The sequence below is a fragment of the Ahaetulla prasina genome, chromosome 2 (assembly GCF_028640845.1).
Source record: "Ahaetulla prasina isolate Xishuangbanna chromosome 2, ASM2864084v1, whole genome shotgun sequence".
NCBI classification, from domain to species: Eukaryota; Metazoa; Chordata; class Lepidosauria; order Squamata; family Colubridae; genus Ahaetulla; species Ahaetulla prasina.
Window position 1 is genome coordinate 158,592,814 of NC_080540.1, and position 21,425 is coordinate 158,614,238.

The following is a 21,425-nucleotide window of genomic DNA, read 5'->3' on the forward strand; positions in this document are numbered from 1 at the left end:
TCCTGTTTATGCCAAATTGTTCCTTATCTTTTTTAAATCTAGTTTTGATTTTTAAATATGGCCACCATTCCAAATTTATTCCTTTTTTTTTCAGATCTTGTACTGATTTTAATTCTCCTTTTTTGTCTAATAAATCTTTGTATCTCACCATTTTATCTAGGTCTGTGGTATTTGGATGTATCGTTGCTTCCATTGTAGACAACCAAACTGGGACTTTCATATAATGGTTCTTTTTAATCTTTTCCCATACTTTCAGTAGTGCATCCCTAACCTTATGACATTGAAAATAAGTGTGTGATTTATTTTTCCCATCCCATAGAAAGCTGTGCCAACCGAGTTGGAGGTCATGACTTTCTATCATCAATATCCACTTGTTTTTAAGTTGTATCCAATCTTTAAGCCATGTTAGGGATGCCACTTGATAGTAAAATTCCCATTCTGGTAAACCAAAACCTCCTTTTTTCCTGCTACCTTGCAGTAATTTGAATTTAATGCACGGTTTTTTCCCTGACCATACGAATTTTGATGTTAATTTGTTCAGTTGTTCAAAAAAATTTTTTTCCTAATGTTATTGGTACTCTTTGGAATAAATATAGTAATTTGGACAATATGTTCATTTTTATCGTTGAAATTCTGCCAATTAATGATATTGGTAATTTAGTCCAGTTATCCAAATCTTTTTGTATTTGTAATAGGAGTATATCATAATTGTCCCTCTTTATGTTAGTACATCTTTCTGATAGCCAAATTCCTAAATATTTAATTTTCTTTGTTCTCAAAATTCCCAGCTCCTCCTCTAGTTGATCACTCTTTCTATTGTTTAAATTCTTAGTCAATATTTTAGTTTGGTCTTGATTCATTTTAAATCCTGCTACCACGCCAAATTGGTTTATGTCTTGTAATAAAATAGGTTCAGATTCTAAAGGTTCCTCAATAATAAATGCCAGATCATCTGCGAATGCTTGGACCGTATATTCTTGTGACTTAATTTTTAATCCCTTTATTTCCGAATTATCTCTAATTTGGGACATTAATGTCTATGTATAGTATATACCACACACACACACACACACACGTGTATATGTATATGTATATGTATATATATAGCGGTGGCTCAGGGGCTAGGAGATGAGCACCGCCCCCTAGAGTCGGCAACGATTAGCACATATGTGCGAGGGGAACCTTTACCTTTATAGTATATATGGCTCTAATCGTATCTATAAATTTTTCTCCAAAATTCATTCTTATTAATTGGTTTATCATAAGGTCCCAGTTTAAGTTGTCAAAAGCTTTTTGTGTATCCAAAAAAAACACAGCTACCTGTTTTTCAGGGTGGGCTTCGTAATATTCTAATGCATTGATTATAATTCTTATATTATTTTTTATATATCTGTTGGGTCACTTAAGTAATTTTATACTATGCTTTCAAATTCTATAATTATTACTCATTTCTGTTTAGATCATTTTAATTATTTTTAACAGTTTCTCTTTTAAAAAAAACATAATCTAAGTCTTAAATTCCCTCGCTGTGTGGTACCTTGTATACAGGGAGCCATTACTCCTTGAATTTGCTTAGACCTCTCTTATGAATATATGCAGTCAATTCTTCCACAACTGCATATTCTCCAGTTTTGGTCTTCCAAGCTAATGATTATCAATGGCATTGGAAAAAAATTTAAGAATTAAATTACATCCAGGCTTTCCCTGAATGGAATGATCTGTCTTGTGGAATGGAACTGGATTCTCCAGACTTACACTGAGGCAGTGGTGGGTTTCAAAATTTTTTACTACTGGTTCTGTGGGCGTGGCTTGGTGGGCATGGCATGGCTTGGTGGGCATGGCAGGAGAAGGATACTGCAAAATCCCCATTTCCTCCTGATCAGCTGGACTCGGGAGGCAGAGAATAGATGGGGGCAGGGCCAGTCAAAAATGGTATTTACCAGTTCTCCGAACTACTCAAAATTTCCGCTACCAGTTCTCCAGAACTGGTCAGATTGTGCTGAAACCCACCTCTGCACTGAGGGTGAAGTTAGGGGTAGAAAATATAATTTATGGATGTTCACTTTCTTCTGAGGAACCTCAAAAGAAAAAGGTCAGAAGAAGCTCTTCCATTTGTCCAGAAGCAAGTCTGTCATGTTCTCAATTCTTGACTTTCTCAGCACTGTAGAAAGTTGTTCTGTCCTCTTTGCATGCACTTAGAAAAAGATACGTGCTGAATAATGCAATTTTTAAAGACCAGATGTTAGGGCATAGGACCATGCAATTAAACAAATAAAAAAAGATGCTGCAGCACATCTGTCAAATGTCATATTTGATGAGGTTGGAATTTCAGAGTAAAAACAAGGATTTGGGACTATTTGTTCACTTCTATTAGAATTAATTGTTCTTGCTCTTGGGAAAGAAACATTAGCAGTTGGATACAAAACTTGTTAACTTTTGGCCAGCTTTCCCATGTTTTTTCCCCATGAGCCAGTATGGTGCAGTGGTTAAGTTGCTGACTTAGAATTCAGACAAGGGTGAATTGTAGTCCTACCTGAGGCATAAATACTGGCTGGGTGATTTTGAGCCATTCATTCTTTCTTTTTAGCCCAACCCACCTCACAGGGTTGTTATGGCAAAAATAGGGAGGGGATATTATGAATGAAGGCTTTAATCTATAGAAAATAAAAGTAGAATACAAAGCACCATATTTTTGGTGATGAAATTGATGGGAGATTTATCAGATTCACCTTTATACTGAACATCTTTATTTCTACTTGCTGCAGAGTTGGGAGGGGAGGAAAGGGCTTTTCTCTCTTCACTTGCAGGTGGGTTTCAATTTATGACCGGTGGTTCAATGACCAAAGTTATTACAGCTTCAGAAAGGGTGCTTTAGTTAGAGCCCATAAAGCATTCCTGGTCCTTGTAAAACATTGTGATGCCTCCTTTACCCTGTGGTTACATCATCATGTAACCACATGGTGCTGGTTGGGCCATGTGGGTGTCTCGACTTATGACCAAAATTTTGGTCTCAATGAGGTCGTAAATCAAGGACTATCTGTATATTGCTATCAATTTATTTACTGTATAGCACGGGGGTCAGCAACCTTAAACACTCAAAGAGCCACAAAGATCCTAACCAGAAGCCCCCGTTCAATTCTGGAGCTGACCTGAAGTTCGGTTCTCCCATCATAGTCTCCTCCTAGCGCAGTGTCCTTTTTCCTCTGCTGACCGGAAGTCCAGTTCCTCTATCATAGAGTCTCCTCCTAGCACGGTATCCTTTTTCCTCTGCTGACTGGAAGTCTGTTCCCCCCACCGTAGAGTCTCCTCCTAGCGCGGCATCCTTTTTCCTCTACCTATCCTAACCGAAAGCCCTATCAATTGTGGAGCCAACCAGCAACAGGGAGCCACAGCAGAGGGATGAAAGAGCCACATGCGGCTCCAGAGCTGCAGGTTGCTGACCCCTGGTATAGCAGGAACATGGAATGTTCTCTGTGCATCCAAAGTAAGCGCACGATCGCAGAAGGAAGCCTAACCTTTGGCATGGAACACACAATGTAAGAAAGAAAGAAAAAATTGCTTCACATTCCAAAAATGCTTTGAGCGTAAGATCTTTCAGTTACCTTGAAAATACTAATAAAAGGGAAGCAATTATAAGGCAAATGTTGACTGGCAACCCTTTTAAATGAAGAGATTCCCTGAGCTTTTGTATTCTTCCCAGCCATTTTCATTTACTTCCTACAACAGCCTCTGGGTTCAAGATTTTGCTGCCAGGCTAGGCAGACCCAGTAATACCCGAAATTAACAGTGCCATCAAGTCTCTCCTTCTGCATATAAGGAGTTGCTTTATGTCTTGCATGAAAGGAGTTCCTTCATTCACTGTTCTCCTCCTGTGGCTCCCATTTTTCTCCAAGCACTCTTCTGACACAATGGACCAGCAGCCCCTTCCTCCTGAGAACCGGCGAAGATCTTCAGTCTCCACCATTGGCTGCAGTGATGAGTCCCAGATCAATGGGACGCAACCCCACTCAGCCAACTCCTCCTTCAAAAGAGGCAACAGCAGCAAAAGTTTCCATAACTTTGGGAGAAATCACAGGATCTCCTGCTACACGGGCCACCAGCCGAAAAACTTTAGAGGTAGTAGTTTAGATATGGAAAGTGTTACAGACCATAGCTTTCTGGCAGATAGCTACAGTCCTGGATATACAGACATTTCCAAGTCAGGCTATAGAAATGACGGGTTATTCGAGGTTAGCATTAACAAGCTGCTCTTAGAACCCCTCTATCTGGGAGTTGATCCACATGATCATCAAGTCAAAGTCCATGAAAAGGATCAAATGAAAGACCTGAACACACAATTTGCTAGCTTCATTGACAAGGTGAGTTAATTCTTCCCTTCCTCCTCCCCGCCCCCCCTCCCCTCTAATTTTGATTTGAGGCAGAAGGAACTATACACATGGCTGAATATTCAGGGACTGAAGGCGAGAATCATAAATGTCTCTTTGTTATCTCACTCCAGGAGGTACTGAGTATTGTGTTATGTATGGATTTGGGGATACTAAGGCTTGGTTTAAACATGTCTTGCAAAACAGCGTAGTAGCTATGAGCGTCGTGAGCAAATGGTTCAGTTTCTAAAGGAGGCTGAGAAACAGAATTGTCTATTTTGTGATTCAGCATACGGTGGGAGCCAGGCAGTGGTGGGATTCAACCAGTTCGCACCACTTCGGGAGAACCGGTTGTTAACTTTCTGAGCAGTTTGGTGAACTGGTTGTTGGAAGAAATCATTAGGGCAGAGAACCGGTTGTTAAATTATTTGAATCCCACCACTGGAGCCAGGCCAGCGTCTAAAACTGTAAAACTGATTATTTGTTTGGCTCAAGTATGTTACAGGCACACGGCAATTGTATCTTGTTAACAGGCTTAGAATTTAGCATAGTCTAGGCATTCACGCAAAGTCTAAAGCCACCCAGGTGGGAAAAGGAAAGTGTTTTGGAGAGGTTAGTAAAACAGAGAAGTTGAATGTGGAGATATCAAACCATGTATTATTATTTGCGAATTCTATGTTTGGAATTCTGGGTCTGGAATTCTTGCTGGAATTCATTTTTTTATGTAAAAGCAGACAAGGGAGACAGCACATTTTTAAAAGCATCTGGTCTCCTCTCCCTCCCACGGCTGATGAGTACAGAGCGGATTGATCTACATAAGAACATACTGTTAGAGTGAAACCACAGAGACACACACAACATTCAATTTGACCTAACAAAGTATTTGAATTGTTTCTTCAGCTGAGCTGAATCCAGCTGCATGAGTTTAAACTGATTTGAGTTTCACTATCTTCAGCCTAATGTATAGAGGTACGGTGAAGATAAAGGAGAGGGCATTAACATAGAATTCCTCAGCTTTTTGGCAGCACAGTGAGGTGGAAGAGCCTTAATTGTGTCACATTTTTCTACTGAATGATCTTGATTGAACTCTCAGCTAATTTTCAGTGCCTCTCTGGAAGCTCCAGATTCAATTCTGCACTTTTATAGCCCTGACCTGGAAACCCTGTTTGATGTTAGTTGCCTACACCTATAATTCATAACAGAAAAAAAAGAAGGAATAGCCCAAGGAAAGGTACTGTAAGATGTACAATTATTTTCACCATATGGAGAGTTGCAAATCTTTGTTCTTCAACTTCAAAGGACCCAACTTTAACGATTTGTTTGCAGACTTGCTTCTTAATTCCAGGCTTTAGATCAAAGCTGAAGCAAGAGAAGGAAGTAAATGTTTTCAAAATTCTGGAAAGTATTTGGTAAGGCTCAGTGTTTCCAAGGCAATGGGAGTGATTTGTAAGAAAAAGTGATTTGTAAGAAATTTAAGGATGAGCACCATCTTAATGGTGCTTATCCTTAAATGAAACCTTGCTCATCAGCAAATAAAACTAGCAGACCTGCAACTATGATGCAAGACTGGAGAGCCAGTGGTCCAGTTGTTACTAAACAAAGACTCCCAGGAGGCCCAGCTGACACTTTTAAAACAGCAGATGATGGGAGAATAGTTGAACACATATCTGGAGGACCATAAATTTCCCAATTCTTAATATATTGCAATCTGCTTCCACATATTTTTTTGATATAAACATTGGGGTTTTTTCAGTATAGTTAAATTCAGACATGCCATTTCTCCATATGTTTGTGACCCTGATGTAAGCAGTTATCTTATATAACACAGCCACATGTATAGATACACACTCACAACCCTTAATTTCGGTGCTATGTGTGCTGCGATTAGTATTCCTATGTTCCAAATTGGTTAAAGGACAGTAGATGGCCTCTCAGAGGGAGACTCAAGTGATGGGAGTTGGCTTAAAGTCTTTCAGCCACTTTGAGAAGACATTTGAACCTAGCTTATCATACTAACGTTCTGCATCCTTACTAGATTAGTGAGAAGTGTAATCAGGACAAAGAGTGTAGCTTTCCTCAAGGAACATTTTAGTCCAAGCTTCTGGCTGTTTTCAGAGTTAAAATCCAGATTCTCACATTAGGCTTGGGTTCATGACCCATCTTTGCTAGGCAAAATCAGCCCATGGACATTAGAAGCCTATGCCAGTTGTATACCGTTCTAACTGGAAGGGTTCTCCATCCTGGAGCTTCTCTTGATACGGCCCTTGTGCTTCCAGGAATGCCAGACTCTTTTGATAGCAGATGTGGAGAAGAATGAGCAAGGCTGCTTCAGTTTCATCAGCTTCTTTGGTCCATGCTCAATATACACAATCAACACATTCACTGAGTTATCTCAGGGAATTACTGACATTCACTGAGGATTAGAATGAGCCACCCATACATGCTACATAGAAAAATAGCAAGTTCATTAACAAATCAAAAGCTCCTCCTACAAACCCATAGAGAAGAGGGCTTACTGTTATTGTGCCTGAGTCACTGCCTTGAGCTTTAGTTTGGTTTGGTTTGGGCGCCTTCTGCTGCAGCAGGACCATTTTTTGGCTCATTCAGTCTTAGGGGAGAGACGGCCTCCAACATCTGGGAAGTTCTTCCTTTGGGAAGTCACTACTGCATTAAATATAATCCTAAAATGGTGGAAGGAGATTGAGGCTGGGCTCAATCTCCACACATCCAAATTTCTAAAGGTGCTTTTTCAACAGTTCCAAGAAGGCTCCACACCCATTTGCACTACTCAGGTGACCCTGATGACACAGATAAACCTTCAGTGGCCTCAACGACTTGCTAAAAAAAATGCAACTGACCAGCTGTCTGCGAGGACTATAAATCCCTCCATTCCCTACCATCCAGTCAGAGCTGAAGAAGCTTCTTGAATGAAAAGTGAAATGTCTTCAAAGAAAAAAAAAGGTGCTTGAAAAAGCACCTTTGGGACAACCATGATCTGGACGACTAAGAATCTCCATAGACATTTGTTCAATTTCTACTTGACTAGATGGTATTGGGGAAGCTCCTTCAGTTTCTGAAATCCCCACTCTTTTCCACCACCTTTTATCTACCTAGAAGACTTTAGGAGAGATACCTGAGGCTTTCTTTAGTGAAGAGGAAAATATGATTTAAATGAGGGGTGATGTAATGGTTAGATGCTGCCTAGAGAATGGTCAAATTAGAGAGAGAATAGGATGCAGCTGCATAGTGAGCAGAACAACAGGCTCAGGAGACATCACTAAGTTCTCCGGCTACTTTCAGACTTGTAAGTTTCTGTTATGATACAGCTTTACAATAAAGTAAAATTAGCTCATTTTGCCATGGTTCTTTGTCTAGTCCTAGGATCTGCAAACTTGGCTCTTTTAAGACTTGTGGACTTCAACTCCCAGAGTTCCTCAGCCAGCAAAAAAGGTGGGAAAAGGAAAGTGTTTTGGAGAGGTTAGTGAAACAGAGAAGTTGAATGTGGAGATATTTGGAAGTGGGCTACATCAATGACATCTCATTATACCACTAAGGATCAAACCATGTATTATTATTTGCACTCTGAACTCTGGGAGTTGAAGTCCACAAGTCTTAAAAGAAGACTTAAATTTAAAAAAAGTTTACAGACCTCTGGTCTAGTCTACCTGGTAAAGCTGATAGTTACATTAGGTTGGAAGAATTTAGCATGTTGAATTAGGAAATCCTACCCGACAGATGAGCCTTATAAGTCAAAGGTGCCCCTTTCTTAGCCAAAATCTAAAACATTGTATTAATAGTTTGCTTCTCAAAGCCTCAGGAATTGATCAGCAATGCGCCAAGTTTTATTCTCTCTGCATTTTAGGTCAGAAGCCTGGAGCAAAGAAACAAGATGCTGGTAACCAAGTGGGAACTGCTGCAAAACCAGAAACTGCCAATGGTTAAGAAAGATTTGAGCATTCTGTTCGAAAACTACATCGCTAATCTGAGGAAAAAAAATGATTATATATTTAATGAAAAGAATAAGTTGGAAAACCAGCAGCGAATAATGCAGGAGCTGATTGAGGAGTACCAAAACAAGTAAGCGATCTCATAAGAAGGTTGATTGCGCATTGTGGTTCTTCTTTTCAGTGAACGGATGGTGAAGGAGGCTTACTCCACTGAAAAGTCTTCGCCCAGAAGAGAGAGTTGTAGGATATTGCTTCTCTTCCTTCTCTCCTCTGAGCAACAGCTAATGATAAAAAATGGGGGACAGTTTTGAGATATTGCAAAGTTACCTTCAACTAAGGTTGGGCATCATCCTCAAATGATTTTAAACAGGGGTAGTCAAGGGTGGAATTCAGCCGGTTCGGACCGGTTCAGGCAAACCAGATGTTAATTTTACATCTGATTTGCCGAACCGGAAGTTGCAAGGACTGGCTGGCCGTGCCCACCCCACCCCTCCCCTCCCAGGAGTCTCCACGCAGCCCATTTTGGATGCAAAGTAAATGCAGTGCCCATGCAGAGGCTCTGAGAGGGTGAAAAATGGGCCTCCAGGAAGTTCCGGAAGTCCAGAAATGGGCCCATTTCCAGTCTCTGGAGCCTGGGAGAGGCTGTTTTCGCCCTCCTGGGGGCTTGAGGAAATCCTCCAGAGCTTGGAGAGAATGAAAATGCCCCCCCTGCTGTGGTGCAGGAGGCCGGATAGGCACATCCACTATGGCCACGCCCACCCAGCAACCGGGCAGAGAACCGGTTGCTAAAATTTTTGAATCCCATCCCTGAAGGTAGTCCTCAATTTACAACCAAAATGGGGACCAGAAGTTTTATTGCTAAGCAAGGCAGTTGATAAACTGAGTTGTGCCCGATTTTGTGACTTTTTTTTTGCCACAGTTGTTAAGTAAATCACTGCAATTATTAAAGCCAACGATGCAGTCCGTAAACAAATCCGATTTCCCCCATTGACTTTGCTTGTTAGAAGTTAGCTGGGAAGGTCCCCAAATGGTGATCACATGACCCATGGATGCTGCAACTGTCATAAATACATAGAGGTTGCCAAGTACCCAATCATGTGTCTCTGGGGGTGCTGTTATGGTTGTAAGTGCAAGGACTGGTTGTAAATCACATTTTTTTAATGCCATTGTAACATTAACAGTCACTGAAGGAATATTGTAAGTTGAGAACTAACTGAACTAACTAAACAATCCTGTCCACAATTCTTTAAGGCAGCCGTATCTTTGATCCTGTATATTTAAAGAATTGCAGTGAGATGCTATGTCTATGCTCAATAACAATATTGGGGGAATAGAAACTGAAATTGAACAAATTTATTGTTTCACCACTTTATGCCAATAACTTTAGCAACCATTTTCTTGTCTGGAAGAGAATTCCTAGCACTGTATTGTACAATGTGGAGCACATTGGTTGAAGTGTTGAACTAGGACTGAAACAACCCAAGCTGAAGTCTGCCCTTAACAATGGAAACGTGACTTTGGGCCAGTTGTTCAGTCCAAGCTACTTTACAGGGTGGTTGTTGTTATGGGAAAATTAGAGAAGAAGCGATATGCACAGTGTCTTGAACTTCTAGTAGAAAGGCAGAATATAAACCCAACTAATTTATTATTTGTTAGCCCAAGTGGGCTTATTATCAGGGGATGTTTTATTTTGGGGAAAACAGGGTGTGTGTGTGTGTGTGTGTGTAATATTGTTATTATTATTTGTCACTAAACTGGTTTCTTTTTTTTTTCTGACCTGCTTTTGCTTTTTGATATCCTGCAAGATATAAAGAGGAGAGTAGTAGAAAAGAACACTTAGAGAATGAGTTTGTCCTGCTCAAGCAGGTGAGTAAATCAAGTGATTTGCCCTTTAAAACAACAACACCTGAGTTAGTACAAATAGAGGAATAAATAGAAGAATTGCCTATACTTATTTAATTCTAGTGACAGAGATAAATCCACTTACATCGTCACTTCTTTTGCTAGACGGAGTATGCAATGCCCATTGCTTTCCCATTGACATTCCATAGTGCTTAAGGGTACAATACCCATTGAATTATTCTTCCTAATTAACTTCATAGAACTTGCCTGGAATTCTGCCAGCTATAATCCCAATATTAGAAACACTGACAGGTCGCTCTGTTCATTCCTAAGGGGTTTTGTCTGCATGTTCATACTAAACGTGCAGAGAATGGTTGACTCTGGGCATATCTTTACATTAAAAAGAGAATGCACACACACACAAAGCTCTCTTATGGATTTATGGATGCTGTCTCCTCTCACCATTCTAGACAGATTTCAGTCAGGCAAAACTTTAACATATTCCTAAAACGAAACCATTGAGACCAACAAATACTGCTAATCAAACCAACACTGCTGCTATTTCAGGCAGATGGCAGGACTCTCTTGAAGAAGACTATTTTTACCATTTTATAAAATGTCATTGAGGTAGGGACACCTATGACCTCAGGGACAAACTCTTCCGGAGACATACTGGGAATGTCATTCTCTGTAAAAGCCATAATTTGGTTGCTTGCTACAATGTATATCAGGTTCTTATGCGCAGGGATGCATTATTATACATGTGAGAACGTGCTTCCTTCACATTTATTCTGTACTTATAAAACAGTCTCCTGTTCAGGCATAACAAATGAATAAGCGTGTACTGCATAGCAAAAAAATTATGGGAGAAAGTACAAAACAAAATAACACTGAATTCAAAATGCAAGTTATAATAGAATCACAGAATATAAGCGGTTTTTTTTAAAAATTTATTTATTTATTTATTTATTTATTAGATTTTTATAACGCCCTTCTCCCGAAGGACTCAGGGTGGTTTACAGCCAAATAAAAGCCTTTGGAGATTATCTTGTTTTACTCGCTGCCAAGTTCAGGAATCTACTACTGCAGCAAAATACATTGTACCAAATTTATTTTGCCCAACCCTCTCTTCTGAAAACTCTGAAAAAAGTTCTACAGTGCAAAGGTTCAGAATCCAATTTCTTTTAAAAGTTCTTCCCCAAGATTGGAATCAAATCTCTCATTGCTATTGTATTCTCTTTGATTTTGAAGTTTCGTATATTTTTATCAGTGTCTTTTCCCTCCCTCCAGAAAGTAGATAATGAATTTAAACAACAGAAGGAACTGGAACTGAAGAGGGAGTTGTTGATGGAGAATAAGGAGTTCCTGAAATATTTTTTTATGGAGGTCTGTATCCTCAAATTGCAATGTGAGAAACAACTCTTAGGCGTTACTACCAGAATGTTCATTGCATATCACTGATAGCTAGGACATATTTACTGGAGAGTTATTGTTGCAAACAGCAATGATTAGACCCATAACCTAAGGATTTTTGAAATGCCAAATATTTATTTATTTTATTGATATCACACCTTTATAAATAACTCAAGGCAGTGAATGGATCTAATATTCCTCCCTCCTCCTATTTTGTCCCTAAATTATTAAATTATATCCCTCCCTCCCTCCCATCCATCCATCCATCCATCTTACTGATCCCTCTGTCATTATTTCATGAAGGGATTTCACATAAGGATCAGTCTTTTTCAATAGACACTGTCTTTTAGATTGCCACTCTCCTCCACTTTCTCCATGTTGGGGACACAGGAAGGGCAGAGAGATCCAGTTAGCAACAAGTTCTTTGGATCTCCTTTTGGCTGCTTTAATACAACTAGAATAAATCTAGAAAGGGACTTTTAGCTGAATTAACAAATGTGCTGCTAGGGCTGAGCAAGCAACTCGATTAACTCCCCCAGTCGTTTAAAAGAACATTTGGAATTTGATAAACCTACAAATACTTTTTGTGCAATTTATATGATTTTTATGAAGCCAGTTTGATGTAGTGGTCAAAATCCTGGCCTAGAAACCGGGAGATAGTGGTCTCTTGGCAGTGGTGAAATCCATTTTTTTTTCTACTGGTTCTGTGCGCGTGGCTTGGTGGGCGTGACAGGGAAAGGATACTGCAAAATCCCCATTCCCTCCCCACTCCTGGGGGAAGGATATTGCAAAATCTCCATTCCCACCCCACTCTGGGGCCAGCCAGAAGTGGTATTTGCTGGTTCTCCGAACTACTCAAAATTTCTGCTACCGGTTCTCCAGAACCTGTCAGAACCTGCTGGATTTCACCCCTGACTCTAGGTCTCTCTTAGGCATGAAAGTCAGTCCTTCTTTCTCAACCCATTTGATGAAGGTATCTTTTCTTTTATGTACACCCAGAGAGAGCGTATGCACCCAGACAAATTCCTTGTGTGTCCAATCACACTTGGCCAATAAAAATTATATTCTATTCTATTCTATTTCACAGGGTTGTTGTGGGGGAAAAGCAAAAGTATTAGGTATGTGGAAAGCAAAAGTATTAAGTATATTTAGTGCCTTGAGTTTACTATATAATTTTTAAAATTATGAAATGTTGGAAAGGTTGATGAGACTTTTGTGACATAAAAGAAAGATAGGCTTGACATCAGCTGCATGCCAAAAGTGATCTTCATTAAAATGATGCATCAATGCCATCAATTGCTCAGAAATTAGATGTGCAATTAACCTTGGTCCACTAATTTTCCAGACAGACTGTTAATGTCACTTCCATTGCTCTGAGTTATGATCTCAAGCAGATTCTGTGCACTTCCAGGAACGTGCTGTATTGCACTGCCATCCCTCTGAGACAGCTGTGGTGCTCAATATGGACAACAGCAGAGACTTGGACATGGACATCCTCATCAAGAACATTGATTGTTGGTATCAGAACGTTGCCCAAAGAAGCAAGGAAGAAGCTAACCTTTTTTATCAAAACCAGGTAGGTATCCAAGGCATGGAGTAGGTGGTTGACTCTTCCAGGTTTTTAGTGTTCTAGGTCAGGGGTCTGCAAACTTGGCTCTTTTAAGACTTGTGGACTTCAACTCCCAGAGTTCCTCAGCCAGCAAAGCTTTCTCTCTCTGCTTTGCTGGCTGAGAAACTCTGGAAGTTGAAGTCCACAAGTCTTAAAAGAGCCAAGTTTGCAGACCCCTGATATAGGTAACCAGAAAATAAAGAAAACTAGAATGTATCATGTCTTGATTTGTGATTTACATCTTCTTGTTAGTTTGTAGGTTTCATGTTACTAAGGATGCTCCGTCAGCCTTTTCTCCCAATCAACACTATGCTGTCTGTCTATTAATTTAAACAATGCTATTCTTGGCAGTGGCGGCAGCTGTCCACACCAAAAGACACATGGACCTCTCATGTAAAGCCAAAGATTGATTAATTCTAAGTCAATCAAATGCATTATTCAACCTGGTAGGTAATTAGAAGAATGACAATATCACAATAACATAGTTCAAAGTGGCCAATTAAAATATCCAAATCAGAGGATATGATGAAGTGAGTTTCATATCTTTTCACTAATCTTTTCCTCAATCACTGAGCCATTGCTATTCCTGTAAATATCAGCAGCGGTAGTCACAGAGATGTGAAATGAAGTTACTTCATTTTCATATGTCGTGTCAGTCCAGCTTAATACTGCAGACACTCTAATGTTTATTTTATGGCTTATTACATTATTTCCTAGATCATTACCAGGCAGGCTTAGAGTATTTCTAAAAATCCTAGTAATAAACCAAGACCTCGCCAATGAATCAAAATAGATGGTGGCTTAGTTTTCCCAACCCAACCTCTCCTATTTCTCACCCTGCATACAAAGATGTCATGGTGGAGTAGGCAGTTACTGTATTTGCAATATATATTTGTTGTTTTTTCTTTACAAACTCCCAAGACTCAGCATTTGGCGCTAAATGTTTGCAGCCTAGAATCAAAGGATCCAAGCACAACAAATTAATCTAAATAGTAGGACCAAGTGAATCTCAGTTTTATTGTTAGAAGTTTTCTTTTTTAGCCCACCTTTATTATTTTTTTTATAAATAACTCAAGGTGGTGAAAATGCCTAATACTCTTTCCTCCTATTTTTTCCACAACAACGACTCTGTGAGGTGGGTTGGGCTGAGAGAGAGAGAGAGTGACTGGCTCATAGTCACCCAGCTGGCTTTCATGCCTAAAAAGAGACTAGAACTCATGGTCTCCTGGTTTTTAGCCTGATGCTTCAACCACTGGATCAAAGTGGATTAGATACTATCCAGCAAAAAGTTAAGAATAGAATAGAATTTTATTGGCCAAGTGTGATTGGACACACAAGGAATTTGTTTTCGTGCATATGCTCTCAGTGCACATAAAAGAAAAAGAAAAAAATACCTTCATCAAAGGTAGAACATTTACAACACAAATGAAACCTCATCATCACCCCCATCCCCAAATTTTGTTTATTTCGGGTGCATTGTTTAGGATAGCTTTGAGAAGGTAATTTCTTAAGAAGTACTTATTACAAGTGCAGCAGTGGTGTAATGTAAAATTTGTTACTACTGGTTCTGTGGGCATGGCTTGGCGAGGGGTGTAATGTAACTGGGTGGGCGAGGCCAAGTTTGTTTGTTTTTTTACTTTTAAAAGCATTTTTTCTACAATCTCTTTGGCCGAGAATGCTTTTAAAAGGCTGTGACGATCCCAGCTGAGTTGCCTGATTGTCAGGGGCTTTTGGTTTTTTTTAAAAGCATTTTTTTTGGCTTTTAAAAGAAAAAAAAGCCTCTGACGATCAGGCAGCTGAGCTGGGATCGTCAGAGCCTTTTAAAAGCATTTTTACAACCTCATCAGCTGAAGAGGTTGTAGAAAAAAATGCTTTTAAAAGGCTCTGGTGATCCCAGCTGAGCCGCGCAATCATCAGAGGCTTTTTTTTCTTTTAAAAGCATTTTTTTGGCCGAAGAAAAAATGCTTTTAAAAATAATAATAAAAAAACCTCTGATGACTGCGCGGCTCAGCTGGGCATGGGGGGGGGCAGGGATTTTTGCTACCAGTTCTTCGAACCACCTGCCGCCATCGCTACCGGATTGGGCAATCCGGTCACAACCGGGAGCATTTCACCCCTGAAGTGCAGGTTTTGGCATTGGAGAAACTATAGAAGGCAATTCTGAACTGTTGGTATTTGGATATGCAGGTAGTTCTCGACTTACAACAGTTCAATTGTGTTGTAAATGTTGTACCTTGGTGAACGTATCTTTTATTTTATGTACACTGAGAGCATATGCACCAAGACAAATTCCTTGTGTGTCCAATCACACTTGGCCAATAAAAAAAAATTGTATTCTATTCTATTCTATTCTATTCACTTAGTGACTGTTCAAAGTTACAATGGCCCTGAAAAAAGTGACTTATGACCATTTTTCACAGTTACCACCTTTGTACCATCCTCACGACCATGTGATCAAAATTCCGAGGCTTGGCAACTGGTTCGTATTTATGATGGTTACAGTATCCCAGGGTCATGTGATCCCCTTTTGCAACCTTTTGTCAACCAAAGTCAACGAGGAAGCCAAATTCACTTAACAACCGGGCTACTAATTTATCAACTGCAGTGCTTCACTTAACAACTGTGGCAAGAACGGTCGTAAAATGGGGCAAAACTCACTTAACAGATGTCTCACTTAATAGCAGAAATTTTGGGCTCAATTGTGGTCATAAGTCAAGGACCAACTGTATTAGTGAAAGGAAGGGATCACTTAAGGATTTAGCTCTTGTGGCTTATTTTGAATAAATCCTCTTTTCTCTGTAAGCATTCGGCAATACTCTCTTAGAGAAGATCTCAGAAATGTGTCACTTTGCAACCTTGTGAGTCAGCTAATCCCTTCAGATGAAATCTGAATAATTGGATAATTGTACAGTGGCAGATGATTCAAGGCTGTTTATAGGTAAGGATGGAGCTGCTAGTTCCCAGCAGAACCTTTGCTCAAGGGAGCCATGTCTTCCCTTTGAAAAGGCTGAAGTTCAACAGCTAATCAAGTATCAGCTAATCAAGTGTCACAACAGCTAATCAAGTGTCACTCTAACAGCTAATCAAGTGTCACAGCTAATCAAGTGTCAATCAAGTGTCACTCAACAATCACTCATGTTTCTAGATCACATAGTTCCATTGCTCTTTTGTTCTTCTCTCTGGCTATTAGATTGAGGATCTTCAGAACAAAAAATGCCAGTGCAACGAAAGCCTGCAAAAAACCAATAGTGAAATTACCGAGTTGAACCGGGTCATCCATCTGATGCAGTGCAAAGTTGATGCTGAGAAGAAAAAGGTCAGAAAATCCATTCGTTCCCAGAGACGTTCATGGAAATTTCTGTCAGAATATTCTCTCAGAATAAGTTGAGTAACAGCAATGTTACTCAAGGTCAGTCGGCTTATTCGACTGTTGAACAAGGAGGGAACAATATGCTAGTCTACTTCAGGAATCAAAATGACATGAGCAGGCTGTGGGATGTGAGTGCCATTTCTGTATATTGAAAAATAAATAAAAGTTAAGTCATATATGCCTTTGCTATTTGGACTTGCTGACAGATCCCTCAAGATGTTATTCTTCAGTGACAATAGAGACAGAATGATAGCCTGTATTTAATACTGTATTTAGTAATACAGTAATTAAATACTGTATTTAAGTACAGTAATAATACTAATATTTAGCATTTTGTTATAAGCAATGCACTTCTAAACATACCTGGTTAAAAAGTACCTATTGTGTTACATTCAATCTAGTGTTGTAATGAAGACTACAACATTAATACAAGTGTTTTACCTTTGAGGATCTCTACAATCCTTACAATCCTACAGATTTAAAAATCAAAATTTAAATATATTAGCCTTGCAATATATATAATCAACTGAAAATTAGGTTGTAGGAGCAGAGACCACAAAGTAATCTTTGCAGTTTTCTGAATAGAAGCTGGAATTATTTTTATTTCGTTTTTGCAGACGGCTGCTTTGCAAATAGGCATTGGGGATGTTGAACATAAAGGAGACCGTGCGATGAAAGATGCCCGAGCAAAGCAAACAGACCTTCAGAACCGCATACAGAATTCCAAGGATCAATTGGCTGTCATTTTACGGGATTACCAGGATCTCATGAATACCAAATTGGCCCTGGATATTGAGATTGCAACGTACAAAACAATGCTGGAAGGAGAAGAGAACAGGTGACTCTTCAAATAGAATCTCAAAACAGTCTGGGTTGTTTTTATTTATTACTGCACTCTCCTCAGCAGCAGCAGCCACCATATTGGGGAGGGTTTTTTAAAATGGTTTCAATCTGACAAAATAGCAGTATGCTATTGTCAGACAAAGCCTGCTTCTTTTATCTTGACATCATGCGCATGTCCAAATGGGTGGAGCTTGTTGTGCAATGCAGCAGACTTTCACTCCACTGTTGTTGTGCCACAATAACTAAACCAGGAACGGCTTTTAGTTGCCCCAACGACATGGCTGAGTGAGAAAGGCTTAAGCCATCCTTAGTTAACCTGTGTTAAACTATTCTTTTGCTCTTAAACTAAGAAGCCAGGTTGGCTCGTTCATTTAAGAACAAACAAACAAACAAACAAAAAGGCTTGGTGTAATGAAGGAGCTGACCTACAAACCAGGAGATTGTGCGTTCTAGTCCTGCCTTAAGCATGAAAGCCAGCAAGGCGATTTTGAGTCGGTCACTCTCTCTCAGCCCAAACCACCTGACAGGGTTGATATTGTGGGAAAAGAGGAGGAGGAGAAAGGAATGTTAGCTATGTTTGCCACCTTGAGTAATTTATAAAGTAATAAAGGTGAGATAATAATCAACCAGTACCCAGGATGGGTATTTGTGTAAAATATTATTTTAAAAGGTACAAATCAAAGTTACCTGCATCTTCCTCAGGATCAGAAGCTGCCTGAGTCTGACCTCTATCAGGGAATGGATAGAATCTGCTTCTGAGTGTCTCCTGAGTGTTCAAGAGGGACCTGCTTGGCTCTGATGCAAGTAGGACCCTGATTTAGATCCTGGTTTGGTCCAATCCAGCATGTGTGCTCCTAGATTTTAGGTTTTTGTCATTAGCATGGCCTTAACTTTCAGCCAGTTACGTGATCTTTAGCTAGTCATCGCCTTCATCCTTGCCCCTTGCAATACGGGAATAATAATAATAATAATAATAATAATAATAATAATAATAATAATAATAATAATAATAGTAGTAGTAGTAGTAGTAGTAGTAGTAGTAGTAGTAGTAGTAGTAATTATTATTATTTGAGAATCGAACTGCAGAGACTCTGGCATAAACCAGTGCAGGTGGTTCCAGTGGTACTCGGCACACTGGGAGCTGTGCCTAAAGACCTAGGCAAGCACTTAAAAGCAATTGGCGCCGACAAGATCACTATTGGTCAGCTGCAGAAGGCCACCTTACTGGGATCTGCTCGCATAATCCATTTAGGACATCACACAGTCCTAAAGGCTTGGGAAGTGTTCGACTAGTGATCTGTGATACGAAATCCATCACAGTTATCTCATTTGCTGTGTATACTGTCATTTTGTGTAAATAATAATAATAATAATAATAATAATAATAATAATAATAATAATAATAATAATAATAATAATAATAATAATAATAATAATAATAATAATAATAATAATAATATAGGCTTAATGCAAAGAACTGCTGGTAGTTACTGGGGATGAGTCTATAGTGAGAAAAACATTGGAGAACATTACAGGAAAGCTCCTATGTGTTGGTAGAGTTTGCTTTGCTTTTGTGGGGGGATTTTTTTCTGGAGCAGAACTCCCAATTGGGTTTGTTTTCTTTTTTAAAAAAAAGGGTCTTCCTTTGCTAAACTTGGATGGTTTTGTGAGACTGACTCAATGGGATGATGTGAAATGATGTAAGGACAAGTGTGTACTGGTTCAGTTCTAGCTAAAGCAGAGAGTGACTGCTCCCCTTCACATAAAGCTGCTGCCCTTCAAAGTGCTGCTCTATGGATGAAACCCGAGTAGAATTATCTGAATACCTAGCCAAGAAGGCCAACGGTTGTAGTTTCAGGTCATATTTGGAAGTCAAGAGTTTTGTTTTATTGTTCAAATATGTGACATTTGCTCTTTGTTCCAAAGCATCTTTGCATCTCTGTGTGTGTTCAGTTGTTAAAGAATTTCCTTGTTGGTAGAAATTCCAAACTAATCTGAAAAATGCATATCTGTATTATACAGATCTTTAAAAACTCAGAGCATCCAAGGCTGTGCAATTTAAGAAACATCTGTCTTTTCCTTTCTTTCTTTTTTTCTCCTCTTTGTTTTAACAGGATACGCAGAGGAGGAACTGTGAGGATGGGTAAGGAATCTGAACTTTCTTCTAATCTTTTTTCTGAACATTTAATTTTGTTCAGTATAAATTCCAGGAAATGTCACAAGAATCACTCACCGAATCATGCAATTTTTTTACAGCACTCACAAATTCTACTTATCCACAGCATAACATGAATCATTAAAATGAAGCAACACCAATCACTGAATGCATATATGGAATCTGATTGCTGCTGCCATGTGAAACTCCAGTGAAGAAGTTGCATCTAATCAGCTGACTGCCAGAGAATTTGTGGAACCTGGGTTCCACAAATGCAATTAATACAAAAAGGAGCTGGGGCTTCACTATAAATTAATCACATGAAACAATGGTTTTATTTGAATATCATGATAAGATTAGTCTTAGTCTCCTTTCAGGCTCAAGTATCCCTTTCAACTGCATCCAGTTTTGGTCACCATAATACAAAAAAAATATTGAGACTCTAGGAAAAAATGCAGAGAAGAGCAACAAAGATGATTAGGGGACTGGAGGCTAAAATTTATGAAGAATGGTTGCAGAAACTGGGAATGTATAGTCTATTAAAGAGAAGAATTAGGGGGTGACATATTTAAGTCATATTTAAGGGGCTGTCACAAAGAAGAAGGGGGTGGGTGTCAACACATTCTCCAAAGCACCTGAAGGCAGGACAGGAAGTAACATATTGGAAACTTATTAAGGAGAAATCCAACTTAGAACTAAGGAAAAAATTCCGAACAGTAAGAATGAGTAATCAGTGGAATGGCTTGCCTTCAGAAGTTATGGGTGCTTCATCACTGGAGATTTTTTTAAGAAGTGATTGGAGAGCCATTTGTCTGGGTGTCTACAGGGGGTAGGGTCTACAGGGGGTTGGACTACAGGGGGTTGGACTAGAAGACCTCCAAGATCATGTCCAATTCGTCTGTTATTCTGTTCATCTTGTCTCCTTTGCTGATTGGAAGGCTTGGGTTCCACTTTTTATGAGTGGCAACAAACTATAGTTAACTATGGTTGTCTCAAAACTGTCAAATTTAAAGTACTATTTATAAAGCTGGTTTGTTTTCACTGTCATTTCTACGAATTTTAAATTTTCACATTATGTTCCACTGTAGACTTTATCTGTGAAGTAGACATATCCTTAAAAAAATATGGGTTGCTGGTAGGCTAACGGGCTCTATCTTAATATTCACCAATAGAAAGCAGTCTTCTGGGGCAATATTGTGACCTGTTTCAATAATGGACAGAGATGGGTCAGTAGGGAGAAGTCAACTCCATCACCTTTTTGTGCAGTGCCAGGATGCATACAAAAGTTGGACTTCTAGAGTTTTGGTTGTGCAGACCAACCTGTTTTCTTGAAACAAAGCCATTAACCATCACTATCTCTGTGTGGGACTCATCATGAGTATGGGTTAAAATGCTCCCCCCTCCTCCTGGTTGGGACTGGTGAATGGCAAAGAACAAATTAGTCAATTCATCACTGCATTTTTCTCATGCTCAGTTGACATAATGATAATGGATCAGCAATAATATAAAAAAAGGTCAGGTGAAGAGGCTTCTCATTTCTCCCCATTTCCTCCCATCTTCTATAAAGCCTAGTGTTTTAAAGTGTGTGTTTGTGTGGGAGGGAGGGGGGAGAGAGAGAGAGAGAGGAGAGGGGGCAGAGGGAGGGAGGGAGGGAGAGGGAGGGAGAGATAGATTATTTAAATTAGTAGGCAAAGCCCTGCTTGTTCAGCATGGAATTGCAGTGCCTTATAGCGATTGTTTGTGCTGCTATTATAGAATGCCAATTCATTTGGGACCTGGTAGAATTTACTCTAATTATTAGATCTATGGCAGGGAAGGGTCGCAGCTTCCTGCTAATCCTGACAGGTTCATGGATCACCACCTAGATTTGGTCTGCCTGAAT

General features: G+C 39.5%; 1 protein-coding gene across 1 annotated transcript; it reads left to right on the plus strand.

The window, feature by feature from the left end:
- Nucleotides 1-2,785: 2,785 nt before the first annotated feature.
- Nucleotides 2,786-21,119, plus strand: LOC131192195 (keratin, type II cytoskeletal 5-like). Its single transcript, XM_058171123.1, has 10 exons — nucleotides 2,786-2,807; nucleotides 3,894-4,358; nucleotides 8,227-8,441; nucleotides 10,117-10,177; nucleotides 11,444-11,539; nucleotides 12,978-13,142; nucleotides 16,366-16,491; nucleotides 17,163-17,383; nucleotides 19,503-19,531; nucleotides 19,645-21,119. Exons 2-10 carry the CDS (start codon nucleotides 3,909-3,911, stop codon nucleotides 19,686-19,688), a joined length of 1,407 nt encoding a protein of 468 aa, XP_058027106.1. The 5' UTR covers nucleotides 2,786-2,807; nucleotides 3,894-3,908; the 3' UTR covers nucleotides 19,689-21,119.
- The last annotated feature ends 306 nt before the right edge of the window (nucleotides 21,120-21,425 follow it).

Excerpts from the sequence above, each read along its gene's own strand:
- LOC131192195 (XM_058171123.1), top strand. The coding sequence starts at position 3,909 with ATGGACCAGCAGCCCCTTCCTCCTGAGAACCGGCGAAGATCTTCAGTC. Across the intron at positions 4,359-8,226 it reads TTGCTAGCTTCATTGACAAG|GTCAGAAGCCTGGAGCAAAG; the intron begins GTGAGTTAATTC and ends TCTGCATTTTAG. Across the intron at positions 13,143-16,365 it reads ACCTTTTTTATCAAAACCAG|ATTGAGGATCTTCAGAACAA; the intron begins GTAGGTATCCAA and ends TCTGGCTATTAG.